The sequence below is a fragment of the Dermochelys coriacea genome, chromosome 12, assembly GCF_009764565.3.
Source record: "Dermochelys coriacea isolate rDerCor1 chromosome 12, rDerCor1.pri.v4, whole genome shotgun sequence".
Classification (NCBI taxonomy): Eukaryota; Metazoa; Chordata; order Testudines; family Dermochelyidae; genus Dermochelys; species Dermochelys coriacea.
In genome coordinates, this window is record NC_050079.1 from 33,303,164 (window position 1) to 33,329,052 (window position 25,889).

General features: G+C 39.0%; 1 protein-coding gene and 1 long non-coding RNA gene across 4 annotated transcripts in view; one reads left to right on the forward strand and one right to left on the reverse strand.

Annotated features, from left to right (window-relative positions):
* GAN (gigaxonin) overlaps positions 1–24,993 on the forward strand; it is a 44,242-nt gene extending 19,249 nt beyond the window's left edge. For 2 of the 3 annotated variants that reach the window (XM_038368835.2, XM_038368837.2), the window contains exons 5-11: positions 3,041–3,162; positions 3,639–3,751; positions 5,205–5,354; positions 6,489–6,625; positions 8,430–8,558; positions 21,548–21,657; positions 23,547–24,993. In XM_038368835.2, the coding sequence (XP_038224763.1) occupies positions 3,041–3,162; positions 3,639–3,751; positions 5,205–5,354; positions 6,489–6,625; positions 8,430–8,558; positions 21,548–21,657; positions 23,547–23,728 (943 nt within the window). In that variant the 3' untranslated portion in view covers positions 23,729–24,993. Of the gene's footprint in view, positions 1–3,040; positions 3,163–3,638; positions 3,752–5,204; positions 5,355–6,488; positions 6,626–8,429; positions 8,559–9,921; positions 11,007–21,547; positions 21,658–23,546 lie in introns of those variants that run through there. The other variant, XM_038368839.2, reaches the window with a different exon arrangement.
* On the reverse strand, positions 235–19,363 carry LOC122456349. The gene is made up of 3 exons (XR_006275221.1): positions 19,353–19,363; positions 17,593–17,595; positions 235–423 (listed from the first exon to the last, which is right to left on the reverse strand). It is a non-coding gene; the product is annotated as an uncharacterized LOC122456349 (long non-coding RNA).
* Positions 24,994–25,889: the final 896 nt, after the last annotated feature.

Consider the following 25,889-nt stretch of genomic DNA (forward strand, 5'->3'; position numbering starts at 1 on the left):
GTGTTATATTGCTTCTATATAAATCCATGGTACACACAGATCTTGAATTCTGCATGCAGATGTGGTTGCCACATCTCAAAAAATATATATTGGAATTGGAAACGGTTCAGAAAAGGGCAACAAAAATTATTAGGGATATGGAACAGATTTCATATGAGAAGAGATGAAGAAGACTGGGACTTTTCATCTTGGAAAAGAGACGACTAAGGGGGGATATAATAGAGATCTATACAATCATGACTGGTGTGGAAAAAGTAAGGAAGTTTTATTTACTACTCCTTCTAACTCACGAACTAGGGGTCACCAAATGAAATTAATAGGCAGCAGGTTTAAAACAAAAGGAAGTATTTTTTTCACATGACACACAGTCAGTCTATGCAACTCCTTGCCAGAGGATGTTGTGAAGGCCAAGGCTATTAAGAACTAGATAAGTTCATGGAGGATAGGTCCATCAATGGCTATTAGCCAGGATGGGCAGGGATGGTGTCCTTAGCCTCTGTTTGCCAGAAGCTGGGAATGGGTGACAGGGGATGGATCACTTGATGATTACTTGTTCTGTTCATTCCCTCTGGGGCACCTGGCATTGGCCACTGTCAGAAGACAGGATACTAGGCTAGATGGACCTTTGCTCTGACCCAGTATGGTCAGTCTTATGTTCTTATGGTCTTATTAATGATAAAGAAGTGAAGTTAATATTAGCCCACTTAGTGCTGAATTAATTGAGCACATTTACAAAACTTGCTTTTTAGCATGGTTAGATGTGCCTAGAACACCCTGATGTTTGATCCATTTTAGAATGTCAGATTTCTTCAGTGAACGAGTTACTTAACTTAAACCTCTGAAAATCCATCTTTATTTGTATTTTAATACTTGTTAAATATTTAGCATTATCCTAGTCCTTAGACACCATACAAACAAAAACTGCTCTAATCACATTTAATCATAAGTCCATTGATTGGCTGAGTGAGGTTTCTGAGAGACCTTATAATAGCAGTGTGGTTCCATAGCAAACTTCGGAATAAAACATCCTTCGTGTTGATAGTTGTTGTGTCTTCGGCTTTTGCCTCACTTTTTGTGGTACCATATGCTGGTGCCAGAAAAATTTTGTTCAGACTTGTAAACTGAGCAGGTTTGATGTGAAAGTCCTGAATAAGAATAAATATGGAACACCAAAAGCAATGCTTATTTTACAGGGGTTTTTTTTCAGATCAGTGTTAAATTTTAATAAAATATAAAATCTCTGCTTTAGCAGCAGGACCTAACTGCAGTGCCAAAGTAGATTCTCTGTTTGTTACGTTGTGATTTAAGGTGATAATGTCCATTCTCCTTTCCTTTTTCAAGTATTTTGTGGGGCTGGGAGGAGGGAATTGTTCTTTGCTGACCCAGCTCTGACCTTTGCTCACTATAGATAAAAACTCAGTAACACATCCTGTTCAGTTACATTTAAAACTCATTCTACTGGGAGAAGAAATACTAATGTTCTATGATAGTGTACTCTGCTTTTTATATAAAATTCCTCATTGGCTAGGGCCATATCTAATTACCTTGCATCACATATTCTCCCCACTTCCCTCCCTCTTGCCTGTACGTTTACAAACTTAGATTGTAAGCTCTTTTGTGCTGGGACCGTGTCCTTGTAAACTGAGCAGGTTTGATGTGAAAGTCCTGAATAAGAATAAATATGGAACACCAAAAGCAATGCTTATTTTACAGGGGTTTTTTTTCAGATCAGTGTTAAATTTTAATAAAATATAAAATCTCTGCAGCAGGACCTAACTGCAGTGCCAAAGTAGATTCTCTGTTTGTTACGTTGTGATTTAAGGTGATAATGTCCATTCTCCTTTCCTTTTTCAAGTATTTTGTGGGGCTGGGAGGAGGGAATTGTTCTTTGCTGACCCAGCTCTGACCTTGCGATGCATGTGCCCTCTTTATGATCCTAATAGGCAACTCTGGATTGAACTTGCCCCTATGAGTATTCCAAGAATCAACCATGGAGTACTTTCAGCAGTAATGTTCTATGATAGTGTACTCTGCTTTTTATATAAAATTCCTCATTGTGAAAGTACTCCATGGTTGATTCTTGGAATACTCATAGGGGCAAGTTCAATCCAGAGTTAAATCACAACGTAACAAACAGAGAATCTACTTTGGCAGCAAAGAACAATTCCCTCCTCCCAGCCACAACGTAACAAACAGAGAATGATGCATGTGCCCTCTTTATGATCCTAATAGGCAACTCTGGATTGAACTTGCCCCTATGAGTATTCCAAGAATCAACCATGGGTCACGGAAATCAACAGCTGTGATGCGATGCAACTCTGGATTGAACTTGCCCCTATGAGTATTCCAAGAATCAACCATGGAGTACTTGCCCCTATGAGTATTCCAAGAATCAACCATGGAGTACTTTCAGCAGGTAAATGACAGCATTAGCCAATGAGGAATTTTATGGGGAGGAGGGAATTGTTCTTTGCTGACCCAGCTCTGACCTTTGCTCACTATAGATAAAAACTCAGTAACACATCCTGTTCAGTTACATTTAAAACTCATTCTACTGGGCTGAAAGTACTCCATGGTTGATTCTTGGAATACTCATAGGGGCAAGTTCAATCCAGAGTTGCCTATTAGGATCATAAAGAGGGCACGAACAGGTTCTAGTGCAGCTTGCTCTAAGAAAGCAAACTACATTACAAACTATACCCCGCATAAAATTCCTCATTGGCTAATGCTGTCATTTACCTGCTGAAAGTACTCCATGGTTGATTCTTGGAATACTCATAGGGGCAAGTTCAATCCAGAGTTGCCTATTAGGATCATAAAGAGGGCAGATTCCATCAGAGGGAATCCTGACAAAACAAAGCAGCAAACTGGGGAGGAGGGAATTGTTCTTTGCTGCCAAAGTAGATTCTCTGTTTGTTACGTTGTGATTTAAGGTGATAATGTCCATTCTCCTTTCCTTTTTCAAGTATTTTGTGGGGCTGGGACTGTAAGTATTCATTCATATGTGTATACATAACATCTGTATTTCCTCCTTTTTCAGGTCACGGAAATCAACAGCTGTGATGCGATGCATGTGCCCTCTTTATGATCCTAATAGGCAACTCTGGATTGAACTTGCACCTATGAGTATTCCAAGAATCAACCATGGAGTACTTTCAGCAGGTAAATGACAGCATGTTACTTTAAGCCAATGGAGTGTAACTCACCAGATTGTCAAAACGGGGTATAGTTTGTAATGTAGTTTGCTTTCTTAGAGCAAGCTGCACTAGAACCTGTTCGTTTCCCCCACCGCCATCCCCCAGTTTGCTGCTTTGTTTTGTGAGGATTCCCTCTGATGGAATCATAATTTGATATTTTGTTGGAGTCTGCTGAATCTGTCGCTATGGGAATGTTTTACTCAAGTAACCACACTATGAGTTCAGTAGTGTTGCACTGGATAGACCAGTGCTGAATTTGAGTATAGAGTCTGCACTGATGGGTTAAACCACAGGTAAAAGTACATTCGTTATCCTTTGCCAATCTGGAGTTCAATACTGCATTTTTAGGAACCTATGATTTCCAGGATGTAGCTCAATGCCCCGTGACAAGTATTGGTGTGACTTCCATTTTAAAATCTTCACATGCACTTTGTTTTACAGAAGGATTTTTGTTTGTACTTGGAGGTCAAGATGAAAATAAGGAAACTCTGAACTCTGGAGAAAAATATGATCCTGATACCAATTCATGGAGTTCCTTGCCACCAATGAACGAGGCAAGATCACTACTCAACTGTATGAGGGTTTATTTTTCCTTTGAAAAATAGAGGATGGATGCTGTAGTAGTTAGACCACTAGCTTAGGACTTGGAAGATCCCTGCTCTGCCAGAGACTTCTATTGGGCAAGTCTTTTGGCCTCTCTGTACTTCAGTTTCCAGTCTGTAAAATGATGGTGATAGTAATTCCCTACCTAACAGGAATGTTGTAAGGATAAATACACTAAAAGATTTGGAGGCACTCAGATTCCATGTTGATGAGAGTCATATAAGTACCATGGACAGATGGTACTTATAGGATGCAGTTATAGACCAGTTTGATTTTCCAGCTGCTTGCACCTGATCCAACCAAAGCCATGATGCAGATTTTTTTTTCTTGTATATTTCCTAGATGCCAAGCTTGGATTAGTAATAACTGCAGCCACTGGAAAACATTGGGTGTTACTGAAGAACTAGCTATGGAGCTAAGCTGTAGAATTCCTTATGAACTCTGGTGTTTGGTTCTGTTCATGAAGTAACCCATTAGAGTTTATTGGCCTTTTAAAAAAAAAAAGTGTATATATAAAAATAGTATTGAGAATCTAACATAATGAGAGGATTGGACCATGCAGAAGGATGGGCAGGAAATGGGGTCGGAGCAACGCATGGATAGTGCCTAGAACCTTATCTTAAACTTGCCAGCTTGGCTTTGTGGGTGGGGATGAGGGGTTCTTTTTTCATGTTTTAGCTGCCATCAAAAAGTGACTATTCCACTTTTTATGAATTTAGGTCCTGAAAGTCACATTTATGGGGTGTTGATTTTTTTAAGCAGGTATAGGATTTTATTTTATTTAAGAAGTTGATTGTGCTCCAGAATTTTCTTCACCAAAGGCCTCCCATTAAATAACTCATCCTTGCACCTGAGGAGATCTCAGCATAGCTCTTTTGGTGATGATGGTGGAACCTGTAGCAGTGTTTTTACAGCCTACTGTGAATAAGGTTAGAGAAAATGTGTTTAAAAACACTTGCACTCGGACTAAACTACAGGTTCCACCACTGCTACCATCAGGAGAGCTGGACCAATGGGGAATTATGGGTCCAGATTGTTTGTTTGCAGCATTGATTGGCCAGACCTGGTCACTGTAAGGGGAAATTCTTGCTTCCGGATTAGTTGAAGAATGGAGCATGGTCCATAGCTCAGATCCTTGAATGCTAAAGAAACATGCTACAATTCACTTGCTGAACCTCTGTTTTAACTTAATGCTCTTATTTGTCCTATATTATGTTCTTATATTAAATTAGAGTATAAAAAACTTGCTCTGGAGATTGATATTTTGCATCGTGACTTTTTTTTTTTAAACAGAGGTGATCTGAGTTACAAACTTCTGCAGTAGGGCAAGCGTTAAAAATGATTACACAACCATTACTGTTGTTGTAAATATGCTACTACAATGTTTATTGGTGTCTCCTATAGGCACGACATAATTTTGGTTTGGTAGAGATTGATGGAATACTGTATATTCTGGGAGGTGAGGATGGAGAAAGGGAGTTATGCTCTATGGAGTGTTATGACATTTATAACAAGACCTGGACCAAGCAGCCAGATCTGACCATGGTTAGAAAGGTAAGAGAACTAGATCATAATTTAGAAAAGCATTATTGTTAAACTCTTTTTAAAGTCCCTATTCAAACACTTGCACTGTTTATATTACAGCTTTTACTTGAAATGAACATTTCTCAATGAAAATAATATGGGGGTGGGGTGGGGGGAGAAGAGGAGTCTCTCTTCTCTTAATTTATATATCAAAGCAAAATGTTTTTCTAGACCAAATTTTTATAGACTTTGCTGTTTGAGATGCAGTTTGGGTAAACCAAATGTCTTTTTCTTTCCATAGTTTTCATTGTTCCCTTAGATGCAATATTCATCAATGGTGATTAATTTTAAAATGAAAGAAGGTACTTGTGCTGGGCTTTTTTATGCATGTTGTTTACTTGTTTAATGATACTTCCCTTTCAAAATAATGTAAAATCTTATTTCATTTGGTCTGATCTCTTTTATGTTATTACTAAAAATGAACAAACTTGAAGAAAAACTAGTGCAACTACATCAGTCTGACTAATGAAAATTTGAAAGCTAATATATCCTATAGCTAATTCATTGGCTTTATTTTCTAAGCAAAATGTTAGTAATGCATTTTTGTACAGTCAATACATTTTGTTGAAGAGAACCTCAGGAATCATTGAAGAAGGTATAATAAATGGAAATAAATGAGTTTAAAATGTAGGCATCACTGTACAAACTTAACCGCAGCCCAATGTGAAAATTGCTTTGCCTTCACTCTTGCTGTACTTTCCCTTTGGACAGGGATTAATAAGATAATGGACTGTTGTTTATGGTGGTGGCCACAATCAATTATAAGTCTTATATTTTTAGCTAATTATAAGGGGCAGTTTTAGGGGGTACTTGTTCTACTGGTTCTACAGAGTAATTCTAAGTGAAAATGGGGTGTGTAACTCAATGTGAACTTGTTTTCTTTTCTTTTCCAAGCAAATGCAAATGTTGTTCTTATGCTGAAAACTAGAAATTCAGTATTATTTATTTATTGTTAGAAATTGCTTCCTTACTGCTCAGATTGTGTTGTATTAGTGAGACTGGCTGACTACTGAACAATGAATTTATTGCCACATCTAGAACACGGAACATTGTCTGTTTAAGGTACTGTAGATTTCAACTTCTGATTTTTTTCTTTTTTTAAAGATTGGCTGCTATTCAGCTATGAAGAAGAAAATCTATGCCATGGGCGGAGGCTCCTATGGAAAACTGTTTGAATCTGTTGAATGTTACGACCCTCGGACTCAGCAATGGACAGCCATCTGTCCACTAAAAGAGAGAAGGTGAATAAGATGCACATGCACATCCAGGTTACGAGGACACTTGTTTATCATTTAAAACCAAAAATAATATAGATTTAAAAACATGGTCCAAACCCACTTATTTTTTAAAATTAATTTCAGTGTGGTTGTGTGCGTGACTGACATTAGTGTATGTTTACTAGTCAACAGCTTGTGAAGCTGTTTTAACACTAAGGCCCGGGTCATTTGGTAAGTTGAGGCTGTTTTGTGCCATTCTGGTAATGCAAAGCATAGAATCATAGAATCATAGAATATCAGGGTTGGAAGGGACCCCAGAAGGTCATCTAGTCCAACCCCCTGCTCAAAGCAGGACCAAGTCCCAGTTAAATCATCCTAGCCAGGGCTTTGTCAAGCCTGACCTTAAAAACCTCTAAGGAAGGAGATTCTACCACCTCCCTAGGTAACGCATTCCAGTGTTTCACCACCCTCTTAGTGAAAAAGTTTTTCCTAATATCCAATCTAAACCTCCCCCATTGCAACTTGAGACCATTACTCCTCGTTCTGTCATCTGATACCATTGAGAACAGTCTAGAGCCATCCTCTTTGAAACCCCCTTTCAGGTAGTTGAAAGCAGCTATCAAATCCCCCCTCATTCTTCTCTTCTGCAGACTAAACAATCCCAGCTCCCTCAGCCTCTCCTCATAAGTCATGTGCTCTAGACCCCTAATCATTTTTGTTGCCCTTCGCTGTACTTTTTCCAATTTATCCACATCCTTCTTGTAGTGTGGGGCCCAAAACTGGACACAGTACTCCAGATGAGGCCTCACCAGTGTCGAATAGAGGGGAACGATCACGTCCCTCGATCTGCTCGCTATGCCCCTACTTATACATCCCAAAATGCCATTGGCCTTCTTGGCAACAAGGGCACACTGCTGACTCATATCCAGCTTCTCGTCCACTGTCACCCCTAGGTCCTTTTCCGCAGAACTGCTGCCGAGCCATTCGGTCCCTAGTCTGTAGCGGTGCATTGGATTCTTCCATCCTAAGTGCAGGACCCTGCACTTATCCTTATTGAACCTCATTAGATTTCTTTTGGCCCAATCTTCCAATTTGTCTAGGTCCTTCTGTATCCTATCCCTCCCCTCCAGCGTATCTACCACTCCTCCCAGTTTAGTATCATCCGCAAATTTGCTGAGAGTGCAATCCACACCATCCTCCAGATCAGTCCTAAAGTTGGCAAAAGTGGCCTGAAGGTGGATTCCCTGTGTCTCACTTAATTGTCGGGTGGTGTGAAGCTGTCATAGTAGCTGCTGCCTCAGGTGTAGTGCTGGAGAGGTGGGATGGGAAAGGGGATAGCCAGGGCACCATTGTGTAGGCCCCAGTGATTTCTGGCAGCTGACAGTCCTTTGGTTCTCCTATTGCTACTGCAGTTTAGAGCAGTATTCTCTGACAATTCCATGGTCTAAGCCACCTTTGACCCCTTTGCTCCTAGGAGCACTGGATACTTCTCAGTTGCAGCTGAGGATCTGTGGCCAAAGATGGTTGTTTCATGTAGACTTCCTGTGTTGCAAGAATTACTGCTATTATACAGGATGAAAAACATAAATGGTATTGTCAGTATTACAATTCATACTGAATTTGAACTTGGAGCTTTGTCTCCAAAGAGATACTCTGCTGCTCTATTATTTTGTACAATGACTTATGAATGGTTTTAAATATTACTTGATCTAATTCTGCTGAATATGGAAGAGCTAGAGAATTGTGCTAGGGCATGTACAGGGTTATAGGTGTGTGTGTGTGTGTGATGTATATAAAAATTTTGTTTCTTTCTCCTTTTGGCTCTCAGATTTGGGGCAGTGGCATGTGGAGTTGCCTCAGAGCTTTATGTATTTGGTGGAGTCAGAAGTCGTGATGATAATCAGGCCAGTGAGATGGTGACATGCAAATCTGAATTCTATCATGATGAGTTTAAAAGGTAAGTAGTTCTAGGAGTAGACCTAGAAAATCTCTAACTCCGCTCTTACTCTTTTTCTCCCCTTGTGGTGTAATAGAGCATTGCAGTTCATGTAATTTTTCAACAAATGCCAATTATTCTTTTTCCTCTTACCTCAAACAAACTGACCTAGATATTTCTACCTGTGGTATCAGTTTTACCAAAGGAAGTGGCTGTTAGCAAATTAATGGCTGTGCATAATTCCTGGTTGTTCATAACTTACAAGGTCTAATATCTGCTGTGTTTCTTTCTCTCCTTATTTCACTATAAATCAGGAATGTGCTATAGTTTTTATAATCTGAAACAAGATTTGTGATACTTTCAAGGAGTGAGCTGGTGGGGATAGAGAGGATAAAAATGTTCATGTCTCAAGACCTTGTCTTTATATTTAAAGACTTGTGGGCTTTCCATAACATGAAAATAAAATAGTGGGATCTAGGTTGATTTTTATCTCTGAAGATGGAGATTTAAAGTGACATCGTCAACTTTGGTATGAAAATGTTTTACCTGTAGTTACAAGTAAAACTCAAGATGACTATAACTGAAATAACCTAAAAGAAAAATAACTTTTTCTATATTTTTTCCAGTTTGTTTACTTTGTGTATAGTCCAACTGTAATAGGTGTCTCCTGTTGCTTCCATGGTCCCTTCATATAGCAATAGAGGGGAGAGAGGCTTTGGGGAAAACGTGATTATAAACCAACAAAAATGACAAGGGGGTTGGGGGCTCAGAAAAGAAAGAACTAGCTTCTGAAATTGTGTTAAACACCCACCCCACTGACTGCCACTCTTTTGTACTGAAATGCTTCCAGGTTGCATCTGTTTCTGAAAAGTTGTTTGGAGTAGGACTCCAGATCCTATGTTAACATAATCATTTTAAAACTTCCAGCAATGCTGATTGATTCATGTTAAAGTTTTCTAAAAAGTTTTGGCTATGGATGGGATGACCGTGAATTGTTGTCATTGCTTCTTAGTGGGTTTAGTACTAATGTTGATAACTGGCAATGGTTTAAAAACTCTTCCAAGGATGCCACTTTTGGGCAGAGACGTTAGATGAGGGAACCACAGTAGATTCTATTCAACTGAGTAAAGCTAAACTATTCAGCAGTTAGAATGATGGGTTTCTTTATAGTAAGTTTTGGTATTGACTCTTGTAAAACTAGTAAAGGAAAAGACAAATTAGTAGTACTGTAACTGTCAATGTTAATTGAACTTGTCAAATTTTTAAAGAGTATCTCTCAAGACTATAAGAGCTCTTTCCCTCCCCGCAGAAAAAAATAACCTTCGCTTTCTTTTTAGTCATCATCTGGGCCAGGATTTCAGACAATAGCCTCCTTTTCTTGCAGATGCCAATAACTAAGAGTGCATTTATGGACCTGGAATTCTAAGCATCTTGAAGCACAAGTGTAAAATTATACTAGGTTTATTGGTGCCTGCAAAAATGGAGAAGTGATGAAGACCAAGATAAAAATTTGGCCCATAGTCCAGAAGTAAATGATGGTAATATTCCACTTTGAAACTTATGCTTCCTGTCTTAGATGGTATGGTAGCTTCAGTAACCACAGCTAGAAAGGATAGTATTTTTTTTATAATGCTGTTTACCAGAAGAGGGTGCTATATTACCATATGATATTTTAGTTGAATAAATCTTGGTAATGAAGATAAGCAGTCACTGAGTGTTTCAAATACATTCAGAATGCTGCATAACTTGAATATAGTTCATCTTAGTCATTAAAAGCATTTTAGAGCTCAGTGAAGTTATAACTATTGCAGTTACATCTATTTCAAAAAGACTGTATACAAAGAGGCTGCATTTTACGAAACAAAACACTTTTTATAGTGCCTCGATAGTGCTCATATTCTTGGAAGAAAGATTGCTGGTATAATGAAGTGATCTTGTTACTGATATAATACAGTGTGTGTTAAGTTTCAAAATGAAACAAAATGAGGATAAGCTGACTGCCACTGGAAAAACGTGTAAAACTCATTTTTCTCATCTAATTCAGCCTTGTCAGTTCCTACTTTTCATTACTTGAATTTGAGTGGAAGGCTGACATTTAAATAATTGTTCAAATCTGTGGATAATATATTCTAATAATAATAAAAAATATCTGTACTGCTTTGCTTGGAGTACAGAATCTTCCACATGTGTCCTATAAAAGATATGCTTTGTTATATACATCATTATAACTTCACTAACACTCTGCTGAGCATGAGTTTTGAATTAAATTAGTAACATTTGCTCCTCATATTAAGACTGATTCAACAGTATGTCATTACTATGATATACACAAATATTAAATCTTTACCTGTTTGCCTCTAATTAATCCATCTTCTCTTAACTGCATAGTAGTTTGTCACTGGACAATTTACGTGTTCCCACAGTAGGGGGATTGTGAAGGAAACTGCATGCTTTGAAGATGTCCCTACAAAAAGGCTTCCCTCATATAAAGGAAGAGAAAACACATCTCAGATCCCAATACCATTAGAAAGACGGTGCACTTCAAAATTTGTGTCTAGTTAAAATGCATGGATGATATTGGAACCACTTATTTTCTGACTAAAGCTGCAGTGGTGTTGGTGTGTATGCATATGACTCACAGCTATCCAGAGTGTTAAGTTTAAGGCAATATAATTGGGATTTCGCCTCTGTGTTAAATGGAGGAGCAGAAATGAGATTAGTGCATAATGTACATATTTTGGGAAGATACTTGCAAAAAACCTTTTAGACTTTTTCTGTTGATTTTTGTGTACTGTACCACAGAGAGCCAATTACTGTTGTGTAGACAGAAACTAAATGTTTTCTGGTCTCTGGCTTTCACTTGTGGTGATAGCAACATCCCCTTCTACAGTTTGCTGCATGAATAAACATCTTTAGGCTATTGACGGGAAGATTCTCACGTTCTCATTCATACGTTCACAGCAGGAAATCGAAATGTAAATGGGCCCCAAAAATGAATTAAAACAACAACAAAAACTTTGCCTGTTTTGGCCCAACAGCTCTGAGAGAAGCAGAAAAATGACAGCTGCTGCATACTTGCAGATTGTGGAGATTTGAGGTTAGTTACAGGTAGCAGATGTTGGAATAGTCTGTACATTGTCATGAAGTACATCTCCTTTTGTGAATGTAAACAAATTTTTCTCAATAAATCCCCAGCTGTCAACTCAGCCATTTGATATTAATAATATTTATTAGTTATATAGCAACATATATGTGCAGGATTATCCAATCCCCTTCTTACAGCCCTCACCCCTTCAGTAGCATTCCAACTCCTGGATCTTGTTACTTGAGAACTTGGGCCTCATTTTGGTTAACTGATCTGCACAGGCTCAAGGGTGCATTGGTATGGAAGCAGAAGGTATGAACTGAATTGCAGGAGCGAGGCCTTAATTTGTTAATGTTTTTACCTCACTCTGACAATAGGCTGCCACATATGGTTTTAGTATTCATAGTTCTCCCTCTGCCCCCACCTAAATTACTATCTTTTTCTGTGGTCACAAACTTCTATAATGCCTAGCAGTTTGCCTACATCTCCTCATACCAGATGAGGCATTTTTAGAAACAAACATCTAAATGTTGAGACCTGTACAAAACTTAATTATAAAGACAAGTAATAAAATAGCTTTCAGAGCTTTTAAAGGGAAGCAAGGTGGAGTGTCAGCATACACTATAATATGATGTGCACAAGATTAAATAGTTTTTAGTAGTCCTCATGACGTCTTAAGTGTTGCTATATCCGATAATCTCACTTTTTAAAATTCTAAATCAGTTTGGTTTTGGAATGATCTTTCATCTAGACGTATGAATTTGACTGACAGTATGTAGGTAATGTATTTTGCTCTCCAGGCCTCTTGAGATTGTTCTATTATCCACATTGTTTGAGTTCGGTTGTGAACTGTATGTCCAAGTTAAAACAGTTTAGATATATTTAGATAGCTTTAAAGGAAGTTTTTGAAAAGATGGGGTGGGGGTGGCTTTGTGATGTAGCATCAGACTTTGTGTCCGAACTCTCAAGACCCACAGATCAAGGCAACTCAGTCTTTCATGTCTCCAAAGTTTTATCTGTTGAGTGACATCCAGCTCACCCTGGTGTATCAGGTGTGGCGATGGGAGAATTTGGATGATGACTTTAAGCAAAGATTTTGCCTGTTTAATGTGGGTATTGGGGATCCTATGACTCCATTCAAAAACGTACAGAATGGCCCTAAGTCTTTCATAAGAATTCTGCATTCCTCCAACATATAGTGCCACATTCTGTGAGAAAGCTGACTTCCTGGCTCTGCCCTCGACCCCATAAACTGCTGCATGGCACTGGTGTTCTGTACACTGGATTTGAGAGTCTCTGGGTTGAGAGGCACTATTAAAATTTGTATGCATTTTTTTTGGCTGTGTTAGAAGTGATGCCTTGTTAAACTGAATTTTTAAAAATGACTGACTAATTTCTATAATATTCCAGTATTTGATAGAAAGAGAAGCCTTTAAATAGGATGTGCACAGATTTTTTTTTTTAATTTGCAACAAAATATTTATAACCAGAAAAAGAAAAATGCTCCCATGAAATGTACCAGGATATCTTCAGTATGAGTAAAGGAGATACGGACGATGCATGAAGTGCTGTCAAATGTATAAAGTAAAATTTGAAAATAGACACTTTTTTTTATTTATAAGGATTGTGTTCACAGTAAGTACACGCTTTAGACAGAGTATTTTTCATGTAAACTGCTATATTCTGTCTCTGTACTTCACTTTTAATTCAGAATTAGAACCCTTACCAATTCTTATTATGAATTACAGCTGTTTGGGCCATGTCTTATGTGTATTCACTTACTGCTTTAAAAAAAATGAAAAGCTCAAGTGTCCTTCTCCCTCCCCCATCATCTTCAATGGAGACATACAAACATATGTTAGTCTTACATGCCTTATCTATCAACTCTGTCTACAGTTACAAAGGAAGCTGTCACTGCCTCTTCCTTCAGTTTGATTTCAGCAGACCGATTTGCAGAAAATAAGTGCCCAAAAGAGTAGCCTACAAAAAAGTACTTTGTAGCTCTTGCATATTGTGAACTTCTCAGTACAGTATATTTGCATACTGTGCAAACAGCAGGCAAATAAGCAACCTACAGTAAACTGGAATCTAATCAAACTCTGATGAAAAATGACCTCTTGCCCTTCCTGTTTTTGTTGCTTCCTTGCTTAACTGTTAGAACTGCTGTAATCATTCCTGAAAAATTTGGCTATTTTTTAAATACATAATTTGCATGAGCAATTACAGCTTCTATTATTTCTATTTTTGGTTCCAATCCACACTAGAAAAGCTATTGGGCTCTCAGCTAGTTTTAGGGTCACAGAGGCTCATAATCTCTGAGTTCCTTGTGTAAATGAACCCAAAAACTGAATTGATTCATGTGATTTCCCAGCACAAACTGACGCCAGGTCCATTAAGAAAGAACATGTTTTCAGTGGAGTTGTGAAAAGGTCTCACGCTTCTGCATATTCAGCGTACCTTTCTGTACTGGTGTACTTCCTAGGGGTTGCGAACTTTGGTTGGATGAATTCCTGAAGATTTCATCACAACATAATCTTTAATTCCTGGAGACTCCAGGCCAATCCTGGAGGGTTGACAACCCCAGTACTTCCTCCTACTCAAAGTAGTCTTATTTTTTTTATTGTAAATCGAATTTAATTCCCCTTCCTCCCTGCCCCCCCCGCATTTGCCTTTTATTCAAATTTAAAATTTTTGTCAGTTTATCTAGATCTAATCCAGAATGAGATTCTCGGATGTAGTGAAAATATTGGTATGTGCATTCCTTGCAGTAGGTGGAAGCAAAAATGAAATCTTAGAATCTATGCCTCCCTGACCGTCCTTCAGTAAGGGAGGTGGAAGAGACGCAATGAAGCGCCCTCCTAAAGTGTCTGCTCTGTAAGGGGGTAGCTGATGGTAGAAGGTTGCTCTTCTGCCCCATATCTCTTCAGCTGCAGCCATAAATGAGAGCTATAACAAGATCTGGTGCTTTCTGCAGAATCCCCTTCATTCATGCAAAGAGATGTAAAATTGCCAAAAACAGTAAGGGGTTGTTTCCATACAGCTCCCACAGGGGTACAGAAGGGAAGCAGTGTGTTTGCAGCAGAGGGTGTTTGTCTGTAAACTCTCTCTTCCTCTGATTCACGAGTTTGTAGTCCGCAGGGTAGTGTGAACGCAACTATTCTGGTAGGTCACAGTTGAACTTTTCTAGAGTGCTGTGATAAGAGAAGTTGTCTCATGTTGCCTTTCATTGTGAATGTTGTCCTTGGGCTCCTGCAGAACTGGCTGTGGCTTTCTCCCTATACACAAATTACATTGTGTATGTGGTTTGTTTTTGTTAAATAATGTGAGATGCCCAGATGTTGTACCAGTTGGTGCTATATAAATGAATAAAACCCAACCATTTTAAAGTCAGACTGCAGTGGTGAATTAGACTGAATAGTCCTTTTTCCAGATTATAGTGATTCACTGTGAATTTCTATGGGAACTAGAGTGAGCAGCCACAAGCAGAGTAATTGGATCTTTCGTAAATTTCAGCTGATCTTGAAACCTATACTTGTAGACTTGAAGGGACCCGATAGGCTGTGTCAAGTTAACTTGGGGGATGGAGAGAATCAGGCAGCGCAGATATATGTATCCACCTTTCATAAAAGTTTCGTGTGAGGGGGACTAGGGCATGGGAACAAACTAAAAAAAACCCTGCCCCTTTCTCTCTATACCATACTACCACAGCTGAGATCAGTGGAAGCACTCAAACTGGAGCTACCCTTGGCCGTAGGAGGGAGCTGTTGGCAGGCTGTTCTCTGTAAGGGCGGGCCCCATGACTTTACAATTTTCTTATCCATCCATGTTAACTTTCAAGGTATGCTCGAAAGCTCATCATCTTAAGACAACACTTGAGGAAGGCTGATGTAGCGGACAGTGGGAATGCAAACTGGAGGAAAGAAGTCCTTCGCTAACATTAGTCCCAACTGTAGTTGGACATGTTGGGGGGGGTTAATACATTTTATCACCACCAGATCCCTGGAAAAGGTAGCAATTACAATGTGTATTACCTATGTTGCCTGTAAACAGTGGAAAGAAAACTACCATCCATACTGTAATAATTCAAATGTTTCAAATCAACTAGGGAAACAATAATGTAGTTATTACTCTATCAATGAACCTTCTATTGACAAACCTCAGTATTGCATGACTGCCTTGCTGATGAATTCAATGTAATATATACATGGCAGTTTAGAACTAAAATGATGAGTTTTAAAAGGGTGCATTATTCAAGGTGAAGTGATGCAACAACTGTTAAATTCTGAGGTTTCTCAATTGTGCTGCTACACAGCTCTTAAGTTTGAACAGCTGTTTCCATTTACAAACGCATCGTTTTCAGGGATTTATAACTGTTCTATAAAAATTTACTCTGGATGAAACTTGGAATGCAGCATAGTGTCCCTGAAGCACTTTTTTAAAGATATTTCCAAAGTAGTTTGAGCCCATTGAACAGTCTCAACACAGAGGAAGATACCACAATTTTTTAAAAAGAAAAGGAGTACTTGTGGCACCTTAGAGACTAAAAAATTTATTTGAGCATAAGCTTTCGATGAAGTGAGCTGTAGCTCACGAAAGCTTATGCTCAAATAAATTTGTTAGTCTCTAAGGTGCCACAAGTACTCCTTTTCTTTTTTTACTGTAAGGAGAGTGATCACTTAAGATGAGCTATTACCAGCAGGAAGGGGGGGGAAGGAGGAAAACCTTTTATGGTGATAATCAAGGTGGGCCATTTCCAGCAGTTAACAAGAACGTCTGAGGAACAGCGCGGGGTGAGGTGGGGGGGAGCAATAACATGGGGAAATAGTTTTACTGTGTGTAATGACCCATCCACTCCCAGTCTCTATTCAAGCCTAAGTTAATTGTATCCAGTTTGCAAATTAATTCCAATTCAGCAGTCTCTCATTGGAGTCTATTTTTTGAAGTTTTTTTTGTTGAAGGATAGCCACTCTCAGGTCTGTAATCGAGTGACCGGAGAGACTGAAGTGTTCTCCGACTGGTTTTTGAATGTTCTAATTCTTGACATCTGATTTGTGTCCATTCATTCTTTTACGTAGAGACTGTCCAGTTTGGCCAGTGTACATGGCAGAGGGGCATTGCTGGCACATGATGGCATATATCACGTTGGTAGATGCGCAGGTGAACGAGCCTCTGATAGTGTGGCTGATGTGATTAGGCCCTATGATGGTGTCCCCTGAATAGATATGTGGACAAAGTTGGCAACGGGCTTTGTTGCAAGGATAGGTTCCTGGGTTAGTGATTCAGTTGTGTGGTGTGTGGTTGCTGGTGAATATTTGCTTCAGGTTGGGGGGCTGTCTGTAAGCAAGGACTGGCCTGTCTCCCAAGATCTGTGAGAGTGATGGGTCGTCCTTCAGGATAGGTTGTAGATCCTTGATGATGCGTTGGAGAGGTTTTAGTTGGGGGATGAAGGTGATGGCTAGTGGCGTTCTGTTATTTTCTTTGTTGGGCCTGTCCTGTAGTAGGTAACTTCTGGGTACTCTTCTGGCTCTGTCAATCTGTTTCTTCACTTCAGCAGGTGGGTATTGTAGTTGTAAGAATGCTTGATAGAGATCTTGTAGGTGTTTGTCTCTGTCTGAGGGGTTGGAGCAAATGCGGTTGTATTGTAGAGCTTGGCTGTAGACAATGGATCGTGTGGTGTGATCTGGATGAAAGCTAGAGGCATGTAGGTAGAAATAGCAGTCAGTAGGTTTCTGATATAGGGTGGTGTTTGTGACGATTGCGTATTAGCACCGTAGTGTCCAGGAAGTGGATCTCTTGTGTGGACTTGTCCAGGCTGAGGTTGAAAATGGGATGGAAATTGTTGAAATCATGGTGGAATTCCTCAAGGGCTTCTTTTCCAACACTACAAAAAGGAGGATTCTGGGTGGACTCCTCCTGAAGGTCGAAACAGCAGCCTGGACTTCTACATAGAGTGCTTCTGCTGACATGCACGGGCTGAAGTTGTGGAAAAGCAGCATCACTAGCCCCATAACCTCAGCCATACAGAACACAATGCCATCCACAGCCTCAGAAACAACTCTGACATCATAATCAAAAAGGCTGACAAAGGAGCTGATGTCGTCATCATGAATAGGTCAGAATATGAACAAGAGGCTACTAGGCAGCTCTCCAACACCACTTTCTACAAGCCATTACCCTCTGATCCCACTGAGGGTTACCAAAAGAAACTACAGCATTTGCTCAAGAAACTCCCTGAAAAAGCACAAGAACAAATCCACACAGACACACCCCTGGAACCCCGACCTGGGGTATTCTATCTGCTACCCAAGATCCATAAACCTGGAAATCCTGGATGCCCCATCATCTCAGGCCTTGGCACCCTGACAGCAGGATTGTCTGGCTATGTAGACTCCCTCCTCAGGCGCTACTCTTCCAGCACTCCCAGCTATCTTCGAGACACCACTGACTTCCTGAGGAAACTACAGTCCATCGATGATCTTCCTAAAAACACTATCCGAGCCACTATGGATGTAGAAGCCCTCTACACCAACATTCCACACAAAGATGGACTACAAGCCGTCAGGAACAGTATCCCCGATACTGTCACGGCTAACCTGGTGGCTGAACTTTGTGACTTTGTCCTCACCCATAACTATTTCACATTTGGAGACAATGTATACCTTCAAATCAGTGGCACTGCAATGGGTACCCGCATGGCCTCACAGTATGCCAACATTTTTATGGCTGACTTTGAACAACGCTTCCTCAGCTCTCGTCCCCTAATGCCCCTACTCTACTTGCGCTACATTGATGACATCTTCATCATCTGGACCCATGGAAAAGAAGCCCTTGAGGAATTTCACCATGATTTCAACAATTTCCATCCCATCCTCAACCTCAGCCTGGACCAGTCCACACAAGAGATCCACTTCCTGGACACTACGGTGCTAATATGCAATGGTCATATAAACACCACCCTGTATCAGAAACCTACTGACCGCTATTCCTACCTACATGCCTCTAGCTTTCATCCAGATCACACCACACGATCCATTGTCTACAGCCAAGCTCTACAATACAACCGCATTTGCTCCAACCCCTCAGACAGAGACAAACACCTACAAGATCTCTATCAAGCATTCTTGCAACTACAATACCCACCTGCTGAAGTGAAGAAACAGACTGACAGAGCCAGAAGAGTACCCAGAAGTCACCTACTACAGGACATGCCCAACAGAACGCCACTAGCCATCACCTTCATCCCCCAACTAAAACCTCTCCAATGCATCATCAAGGATCTACAACCTATCCTGAAGGACGACCCATCACTCTCACAGATCTTGGGAGACAGGCCAGTCCTTGCTTACAGACAGCCCCCCAATCTGAAGCAAATACTCACCAGCAACCACACAACAGAATCACTAACCCAGGAACCTATCCTTGCAACATAGCCCGTTGCCAACTCTGTCCACATATCTATTCAGGGGACACCATCATAGGGCCTAATCACATCAGCCACACTATCAGAGGCTCATTCACCTGTGCATCTACCAATGTGATATATGCCATCATGTGCCAGCAATGCCCCTCTGCCAGTACATTGGTCAAACTGGACAGTCTCTACGTAAAAGAATAAATGGGCACAAATCAGATGTCAAGAATTAGAACATTCAAAAACCAGTCAGAGAACACTTCAGTCTCTCCGGTCACTCGATTACAGACCTGAGAGTGGCTATTCTTCAACAAAATACTTCAAAAACAGACTCCAATGAGAGACTGCTGAATTGGAATTAATTTGCAAACTGGATACAATTAACTTGGGCTTGAATAGAGACTGGGAATGGATGAGTCATTACACAAAGTAAAACTATTTCTCCCCCCCCACCCCACCCCGCGCTGTTCCTCAGACGTTCTTGTTAACTGCTGGAAATGGCCCACCTTGATTATCGCCATAAAAGGTTTTCCTCCTCCCTCTCCCCCTTCCTGCTGGTAATAGCTCATCTTAAGTGATCACTCTCCTTACAGTGTGTATGATAAAACCCATTTTTTCATGTTCTCTGTGTGTGTATATAAATCTCCTCACTGTATTTTCCATCGAATGCATCCAATGAAGTGAGCTGTAGCTCACGAAAGCTTATGCTCAAATAAATTTGTTAGTCTCTAAGATGCCACGAGTACTCCTTTTCTTTTTGCGAATACAGACTAACACGGCTGCTACTCTGAAACCTACAATTTTTTTAGTGGACTAACTTATTTACTTTCCCCCTTCCCCCTCCCTCCCCCTCCAGGTTTGAAGGTTGGGCCTCTATAAAAGGATGGATTTTAAACAAATTATTTACAGTATTAGCACTGACCCTGGTAATGCACTGGTATGTTTACCAAGGTGTTGCAGATCAGTGGTGATTTAGAAAGGATATTTTGGAGAGATTAAGTGACTTGTCCAAAAGAATACAACCCAAGTCTCCTGACTTTTAGCCTTGTACCTAAGCACAAGACCATCCTGTCTCCTCGTTTTAAACAAAGTATGATGCTATTTGCTTGTTTTAAAGATATAAATCCGAATGTACTGAACCGTGAGATTGGAGTAAGCTTCTTTCATACGATACATACGAAAGCTTAGAGCAAAGTAGAAATGTAGGCGTCTGATTCTTAATCAGCCCTTACAAATTGTTCTGTTTCTTTCTAAAATAACTTATTTGTGTATCAGCCTCCCCTCAAATTGATTGAGTTGAATCATGAAAGAATTACTTTTGAGTAATGGATGGGGACGGTACAGGAATACAAAAGTGTCAGCAACATCTGTGGGGATATTTTTCCTTAAATCTCCAGGCATTTTATTCAAAATCTTCAGGATTCCTGTAAATTTTTTTTTCCCCAAAAAGTTCTTTTCCTTACCCATATTGTCCTTTATGGCCTATGTAAGGTTACCTTTAAGTAGTCTTGATTATTCTGCACTGAACTGTAAATAAAAGTATATCAGCATCTGTAGAAATGTGGCAAATCTGTAGATTTGCTTCAAAACCATGGAAGAGACAATTAAATTGGCAGCTCTGTACTTTAAGTATTTACAATCACACAACTGTATAAACCAGTCTTGTCAGCATATTTGTTGTGAATGCACATTAGTTTTCTGGCTTGCAAGGGTATCTGTAGGAACAATTGGTCTTCTTCAGTCAGTAAGAAAGTCAGACTGACATGGTGTTGAAGATGGAGGATCCTTTTAATGAGAAAACAACTGTGATTCCTAGTATTTCAACAGGGGTGGAAACCAAATAGAGCATGATATAAAATTGGAAAAACTGTCTTCCTCTCCGAAAAGGCTAGACATTTCATTCACTTACCAAAAATCCACTAGCAGTCTGAGTATCTACTCTCCTGTTCCTGGTTTGAAAATAAAACTCATCAACTGCTGCATACTTCTTAAGTAATAATTTACCTCTGACGATGACTGAGTAGGACTACAAGGTTGGCATGAGAATTTTAGAGAGGGGAGATACGGGGAGTGCCTGGTAACAAAAACATAGTATAAGAGCTTGCTATTTCCTGTACTGTGTCCTAAAATCAGCATAGATGTAAAAGCAAGTATTAAAGACTGAGACTTTTCAAAGCTTGCTGAAGTCTTGTCTACCCAGGGAAATTGACCGGCATAGCTGTTGTGGAATAAGCTATTTCAGAATAGCTCTCCATGTGGAATTCTGGAATAACGTCCACACAGGGAACTGTTGTGGAATAACTGAATAGCTTATTCCACAATATATTTGCTGATCAACAAGGACTAAGGAACTTGGATGCCCAATTCCCAGTGGGAGCCTCTTTCTAAAATGTCAGTTTGCATGATTTTGCTTACGTTTATAATTGGCAAAACTGTTTGTCGAAAAGCGTCTGAGTTTTTAGCTCACAGATCTTGTCAATAATTCATATACAAAATTTTTGCTTTTTCTTACAGGTGGATTTATCTAAATGATCAGAATTTATGCATCCCAGCCAGTTCTTCCTTTGTGTATGGAGCTGTACCTATTGGGGCCAGTATTTACGTCATTGGAGATCTTGATACAGGTTAGAATCAGAACTAGTAACTTCAGGTTGCTTGTTTTCTTCTAATTTTCTTATGTTTTTAAAATTATTTAAATTGATTTCTTAGAATAAAAGAGTAAGATTTTTATATTTTGGTCCAGGTTTCAAGATTTTGAGTCACATTGTGCTCTTAGTTGCCATTGACCTTGCAGGGGAGGGGAGGTTGTTAAGTTAAATTGACAGATAACTAACAGCAGAATTTAGCCTTTTGACTGGGAATCCTAAGTTTGTGTTTCTGAGCACCAACACGATTTAAAATGCCACAGAAGATTTAAGAATTCTTTTAGGATATTGTTTGATTACTGCTGCTAAGGTTAGGAAAATAGACCAAGGCTAACAGCAAGTTCTTGGATTTGTGTGTACAATAGAGAAGCAACCTCATAACTGTTCCTCAAAATCATTGTCATTGGTATGTCAGCAACTTGGTGCATCTGACTAGCCTACAAATTTGAGTAACAATAATAACTCGTAGTAAGATTATGCTGCGGAGATTTCTGCAACAATGTCATTGCTTCTTTGCACTGGTAAATGTTACGAAGAGAATATATACCAATGACAATCACCACACATTTGAAAGAGAGGGGAATAATGAAGTTATGTAGGAAACATTTTAGAAACTAGTGTTACAAGTTTATCTCTTCAAGATGTAATTTTTTACTGTTTGAATGAAAAAATCCTGACCTTTGATATGTATCTGAATAGATTATAACTTTAAAGCAAAATGGCAATGCTAAAGAGGAGGAAGAATGAGGAAAAAGCAGGGAACCATGTTCTAAAAGTAATTTTTCTAAAAACTATAAACATTTCTAAAACATTTATAAAATAACTTTTTTTTTATTTCTCAAGGAATTCTTAAGAGGCAGGTGAAACACATTAAATATAATAAAAATCTGGGAGTTAATAATTTGTAAACATGACAGTGAGTGTTTGTATTTTCTTAGTACTGTTATAAAACAGTCTGTATAACTGATCAAAAGCTTAGTTTTTCACATAGGGCTCTTTTTTCCTAAGTATTTTATAAATGTGCAATTTACATCTGACACACAGAGCTGGCATAGTTGCCAAGCAAATACTAAGAAATCTTTATAGTAGTTTAAAAAAAGAAGAGCAGATATGCATGGCACTTCCAGTAATGATTAGAGGGGGATACTGGTCTCTGAAACATTAAAGAATTAGTTCAGTACATCCGTATAGGATATTGATTTGTACAGCCACAGAACGTCTCTCTTTAGCTTCTGAAGTATATGGACCTATTCCTTACTTGTGGTGAATGTCTGACTTTGTTTTCTACTTGTTTTTTCAAAGACCTGTATTATAATTATTTGCTTTGGAACTTGCCCAAAATGATGCTCTGTCACAACAGAAACTAGGTGTCATATGAACACAACATACATATTTTAATCGTAATTGCTAAACCTTCTTTTTCCTGGATGTTCTCTTTTCACATGGAGTGCTCCATCTTCCAGCAAAGAACCCATCCCACTGGTGTTTTGAAATCCTCAAACATTATAGCTTCTAAAATTGGCATTGCCTGTACCAACGTTTGAAACTAATTACTCTTGATGTCACCTACCTCTCTACTGGCTCTGGAAAGATTTTTAATTTACTTTCATAGCTACCTATGTGTAACTGAGAAAATAAGGTAAAATGGGTCCCAAATTTGTTGTTGCTCTTTCCTTTGTTTTGTTCTTCTAAAACAAGTTTTTCTCAGCTTTTCTTTTGAAAACTGTTCTGCCAACATATTCAGAAATTGATCAGAACAGTTTTTGTTCTTCCATTGATCTGGAAATATATTGGCGTCATTAGACTTAAATTGCTTGATGCTGTGTAACTGAGTGTACAATGAATTTCTGTTTTTTATTTAACTTTAGGTACCAATTATGACTACGTTAGAGAGTTTAAAAGGAGCACAGGAACGTGGCACCATACTAAACCATTATTTCCATCAGACCTTCGCCGCACTGGCTGTGCAGCCTTGCGGATTGCAAACTGCAAGCTTTTCCGACTGCAGCTTCAGCAAGGATTGTTCCGTATTCGTGTTCCTTCCCCATGATTAGTCCTGCAAAAATGGAGGAGATGGGAAGAAACCTAACACAGTCCACCTTAACATAGCTTAATATAAGGAAAAACAAAGCTATTGCAACTGAAACTTACATTATATGCTGTGCTTTGGTATGGTATCTGTTTTTGTTTGTTTTTAAAATGCTTAAAAACTTCAGTCTCGGCTCTTGTTTGGGGATAAATAGCTGTATATTAAACAAAAAAATACCATGACAAAGGGAACACCTTCAGTCCTAACTATCTAAAAAAGTAAACTACACTAATGAAGGAGTTCCTTGCGTCTGAAGCAGGAAGGAATGGATAATATAATAAATTGTATCGAAAAGTAAAAAAAAAATTTAAGGTGCATTTTCCCCTGAGGGGAATTGATAAGAGTTAGCATGCTATCTTCGACTGGATAGCTTTAATACAGATATGCTGTATGAAAATCAACCTCTCTGGTATACTGCAAGACTGTTCTTTATCTGAATCGGCTCGAGGGAGATGTTGGTCATTGCACCTTTATTTCTAGCCCTTCCTCACTAGTCAAGGTCTGTGCCTACAAGGGTGGAGATGTACATATGTTTTTCATTCATTTCCGATGTTTTCACTCCTAAGAATCTTAGTTACAATATATTGTAGATGTGTAAACTGTTTTTCTACACTGTGTCATTCAAATGATCTGAAGATTGTGTATTCGTGGGCCAGCATGCATTCTTTGTGTGGATTTTGGAAGCTGCAATGAGTGAAGTAAAGGGAAGGACTGAGGCATAGAATATGTCACACCTTTACTGTGGCTGGTAAAGGAATGCAGCACTAGTTGCTTTTCTGAGAGAAATAGGACTCCTTTTCCCTTCAGATCACATAAAAATCACTGCACGTTTGCAGTGTTGAGGATGTGTATTTGTGCAAAAGGGGAGAAGGAAAGGTGGAGCATTAAAAGGGATATATATGTATTGTGGAAAACTTGATTTCAGGTTCCTGTTTTAAAGGAAATTGTACAGGCAACTTATATTGGGATCAGAAGCTGGTTTACTTATGATTTCTGTGCTAAGGTACAGAGTCTTGATTACTGCTGTTTTGGCTTTGAAAGCTTGTTTTAGAATTCAGTTGTAGTGAAGAATTATCTTATGGCTTTTTCCTTTTAAGTCTTGTTACCACTGCGAGTAATATTGAATTGAGTTACGTTAGTAGGAAAGATCTGCTGGTAGAACACACTTTACCTCATTACTTAATTTCATTTTTGTTGCTTGTGATGGGTGACACACAACACTATTGGCGGGGGGGAGGGGGAAGAAAAGAAATGGAGCTGGAAATGCAGTTGAAACTTATCCCTATCTCCACTCTAAAGACTCTTCTAATACTTTGTAGTGTTGCCGGTACTGTTACAAGACACTGTTCTTTCCACTCTGAAACTTTGAAGGACCTCAACCAAAAATCAGTGGGTCAGGTTTTGCGCGCGCGCGCGCACACACAGAGATTAGCTCCTTTGATCCATCCTAAATAATAGTCTCAAATACAGGCCACAACTATAACAAAATAGCTAGTGTTCAACTATCTAAATTTTCCTTAATGAAACATTCCAAGACTTACTAATTTTCATCATCATTCTCTAATGGTAACAGAATAATCCAATTAAATCAATAACTGCAGGCAGAATTGAGTCCATTGATTTTTTTTTTTTTGTAATGCTGAAGTGCTGCAGAACTTGAACTGTATGCAGTAACCTATTTTTAATCAGTATATTTTTAATAGTTTTGTACACATTGCAGTAGAAATTTACTTGACTTAATATTTGTCTTTAGATTTGTTATATTATGCTTTATTACAAAAATGTAAACCTCTGTTTCCATCTTCAGATTTTTTTGTTGAAAGTTTTGTAAAGATTTCCACTTTTTATAAATTAAAGGTTTACTGTAAAATGTTCAAAATCACATAAGTTCTGTTTTCAAAAATGATTTAGGCATTTAGGAGCCTAAGGCCTGGTCTACATTTAAAATTAGATCAACCTCACTATATTGCGTAGTGCTGTGAAAAATTGTGTACATGGTACAACATAGTTAGAGGTTGACCTAACCCCAGGTGTAGACGCAGCTAGGTCAACAGAAGAGCTTTCTGGTGACCTGCCTAGTGCTTCTCAGAGGTAGATTAGCTACATTGACTGAAAAACCCCT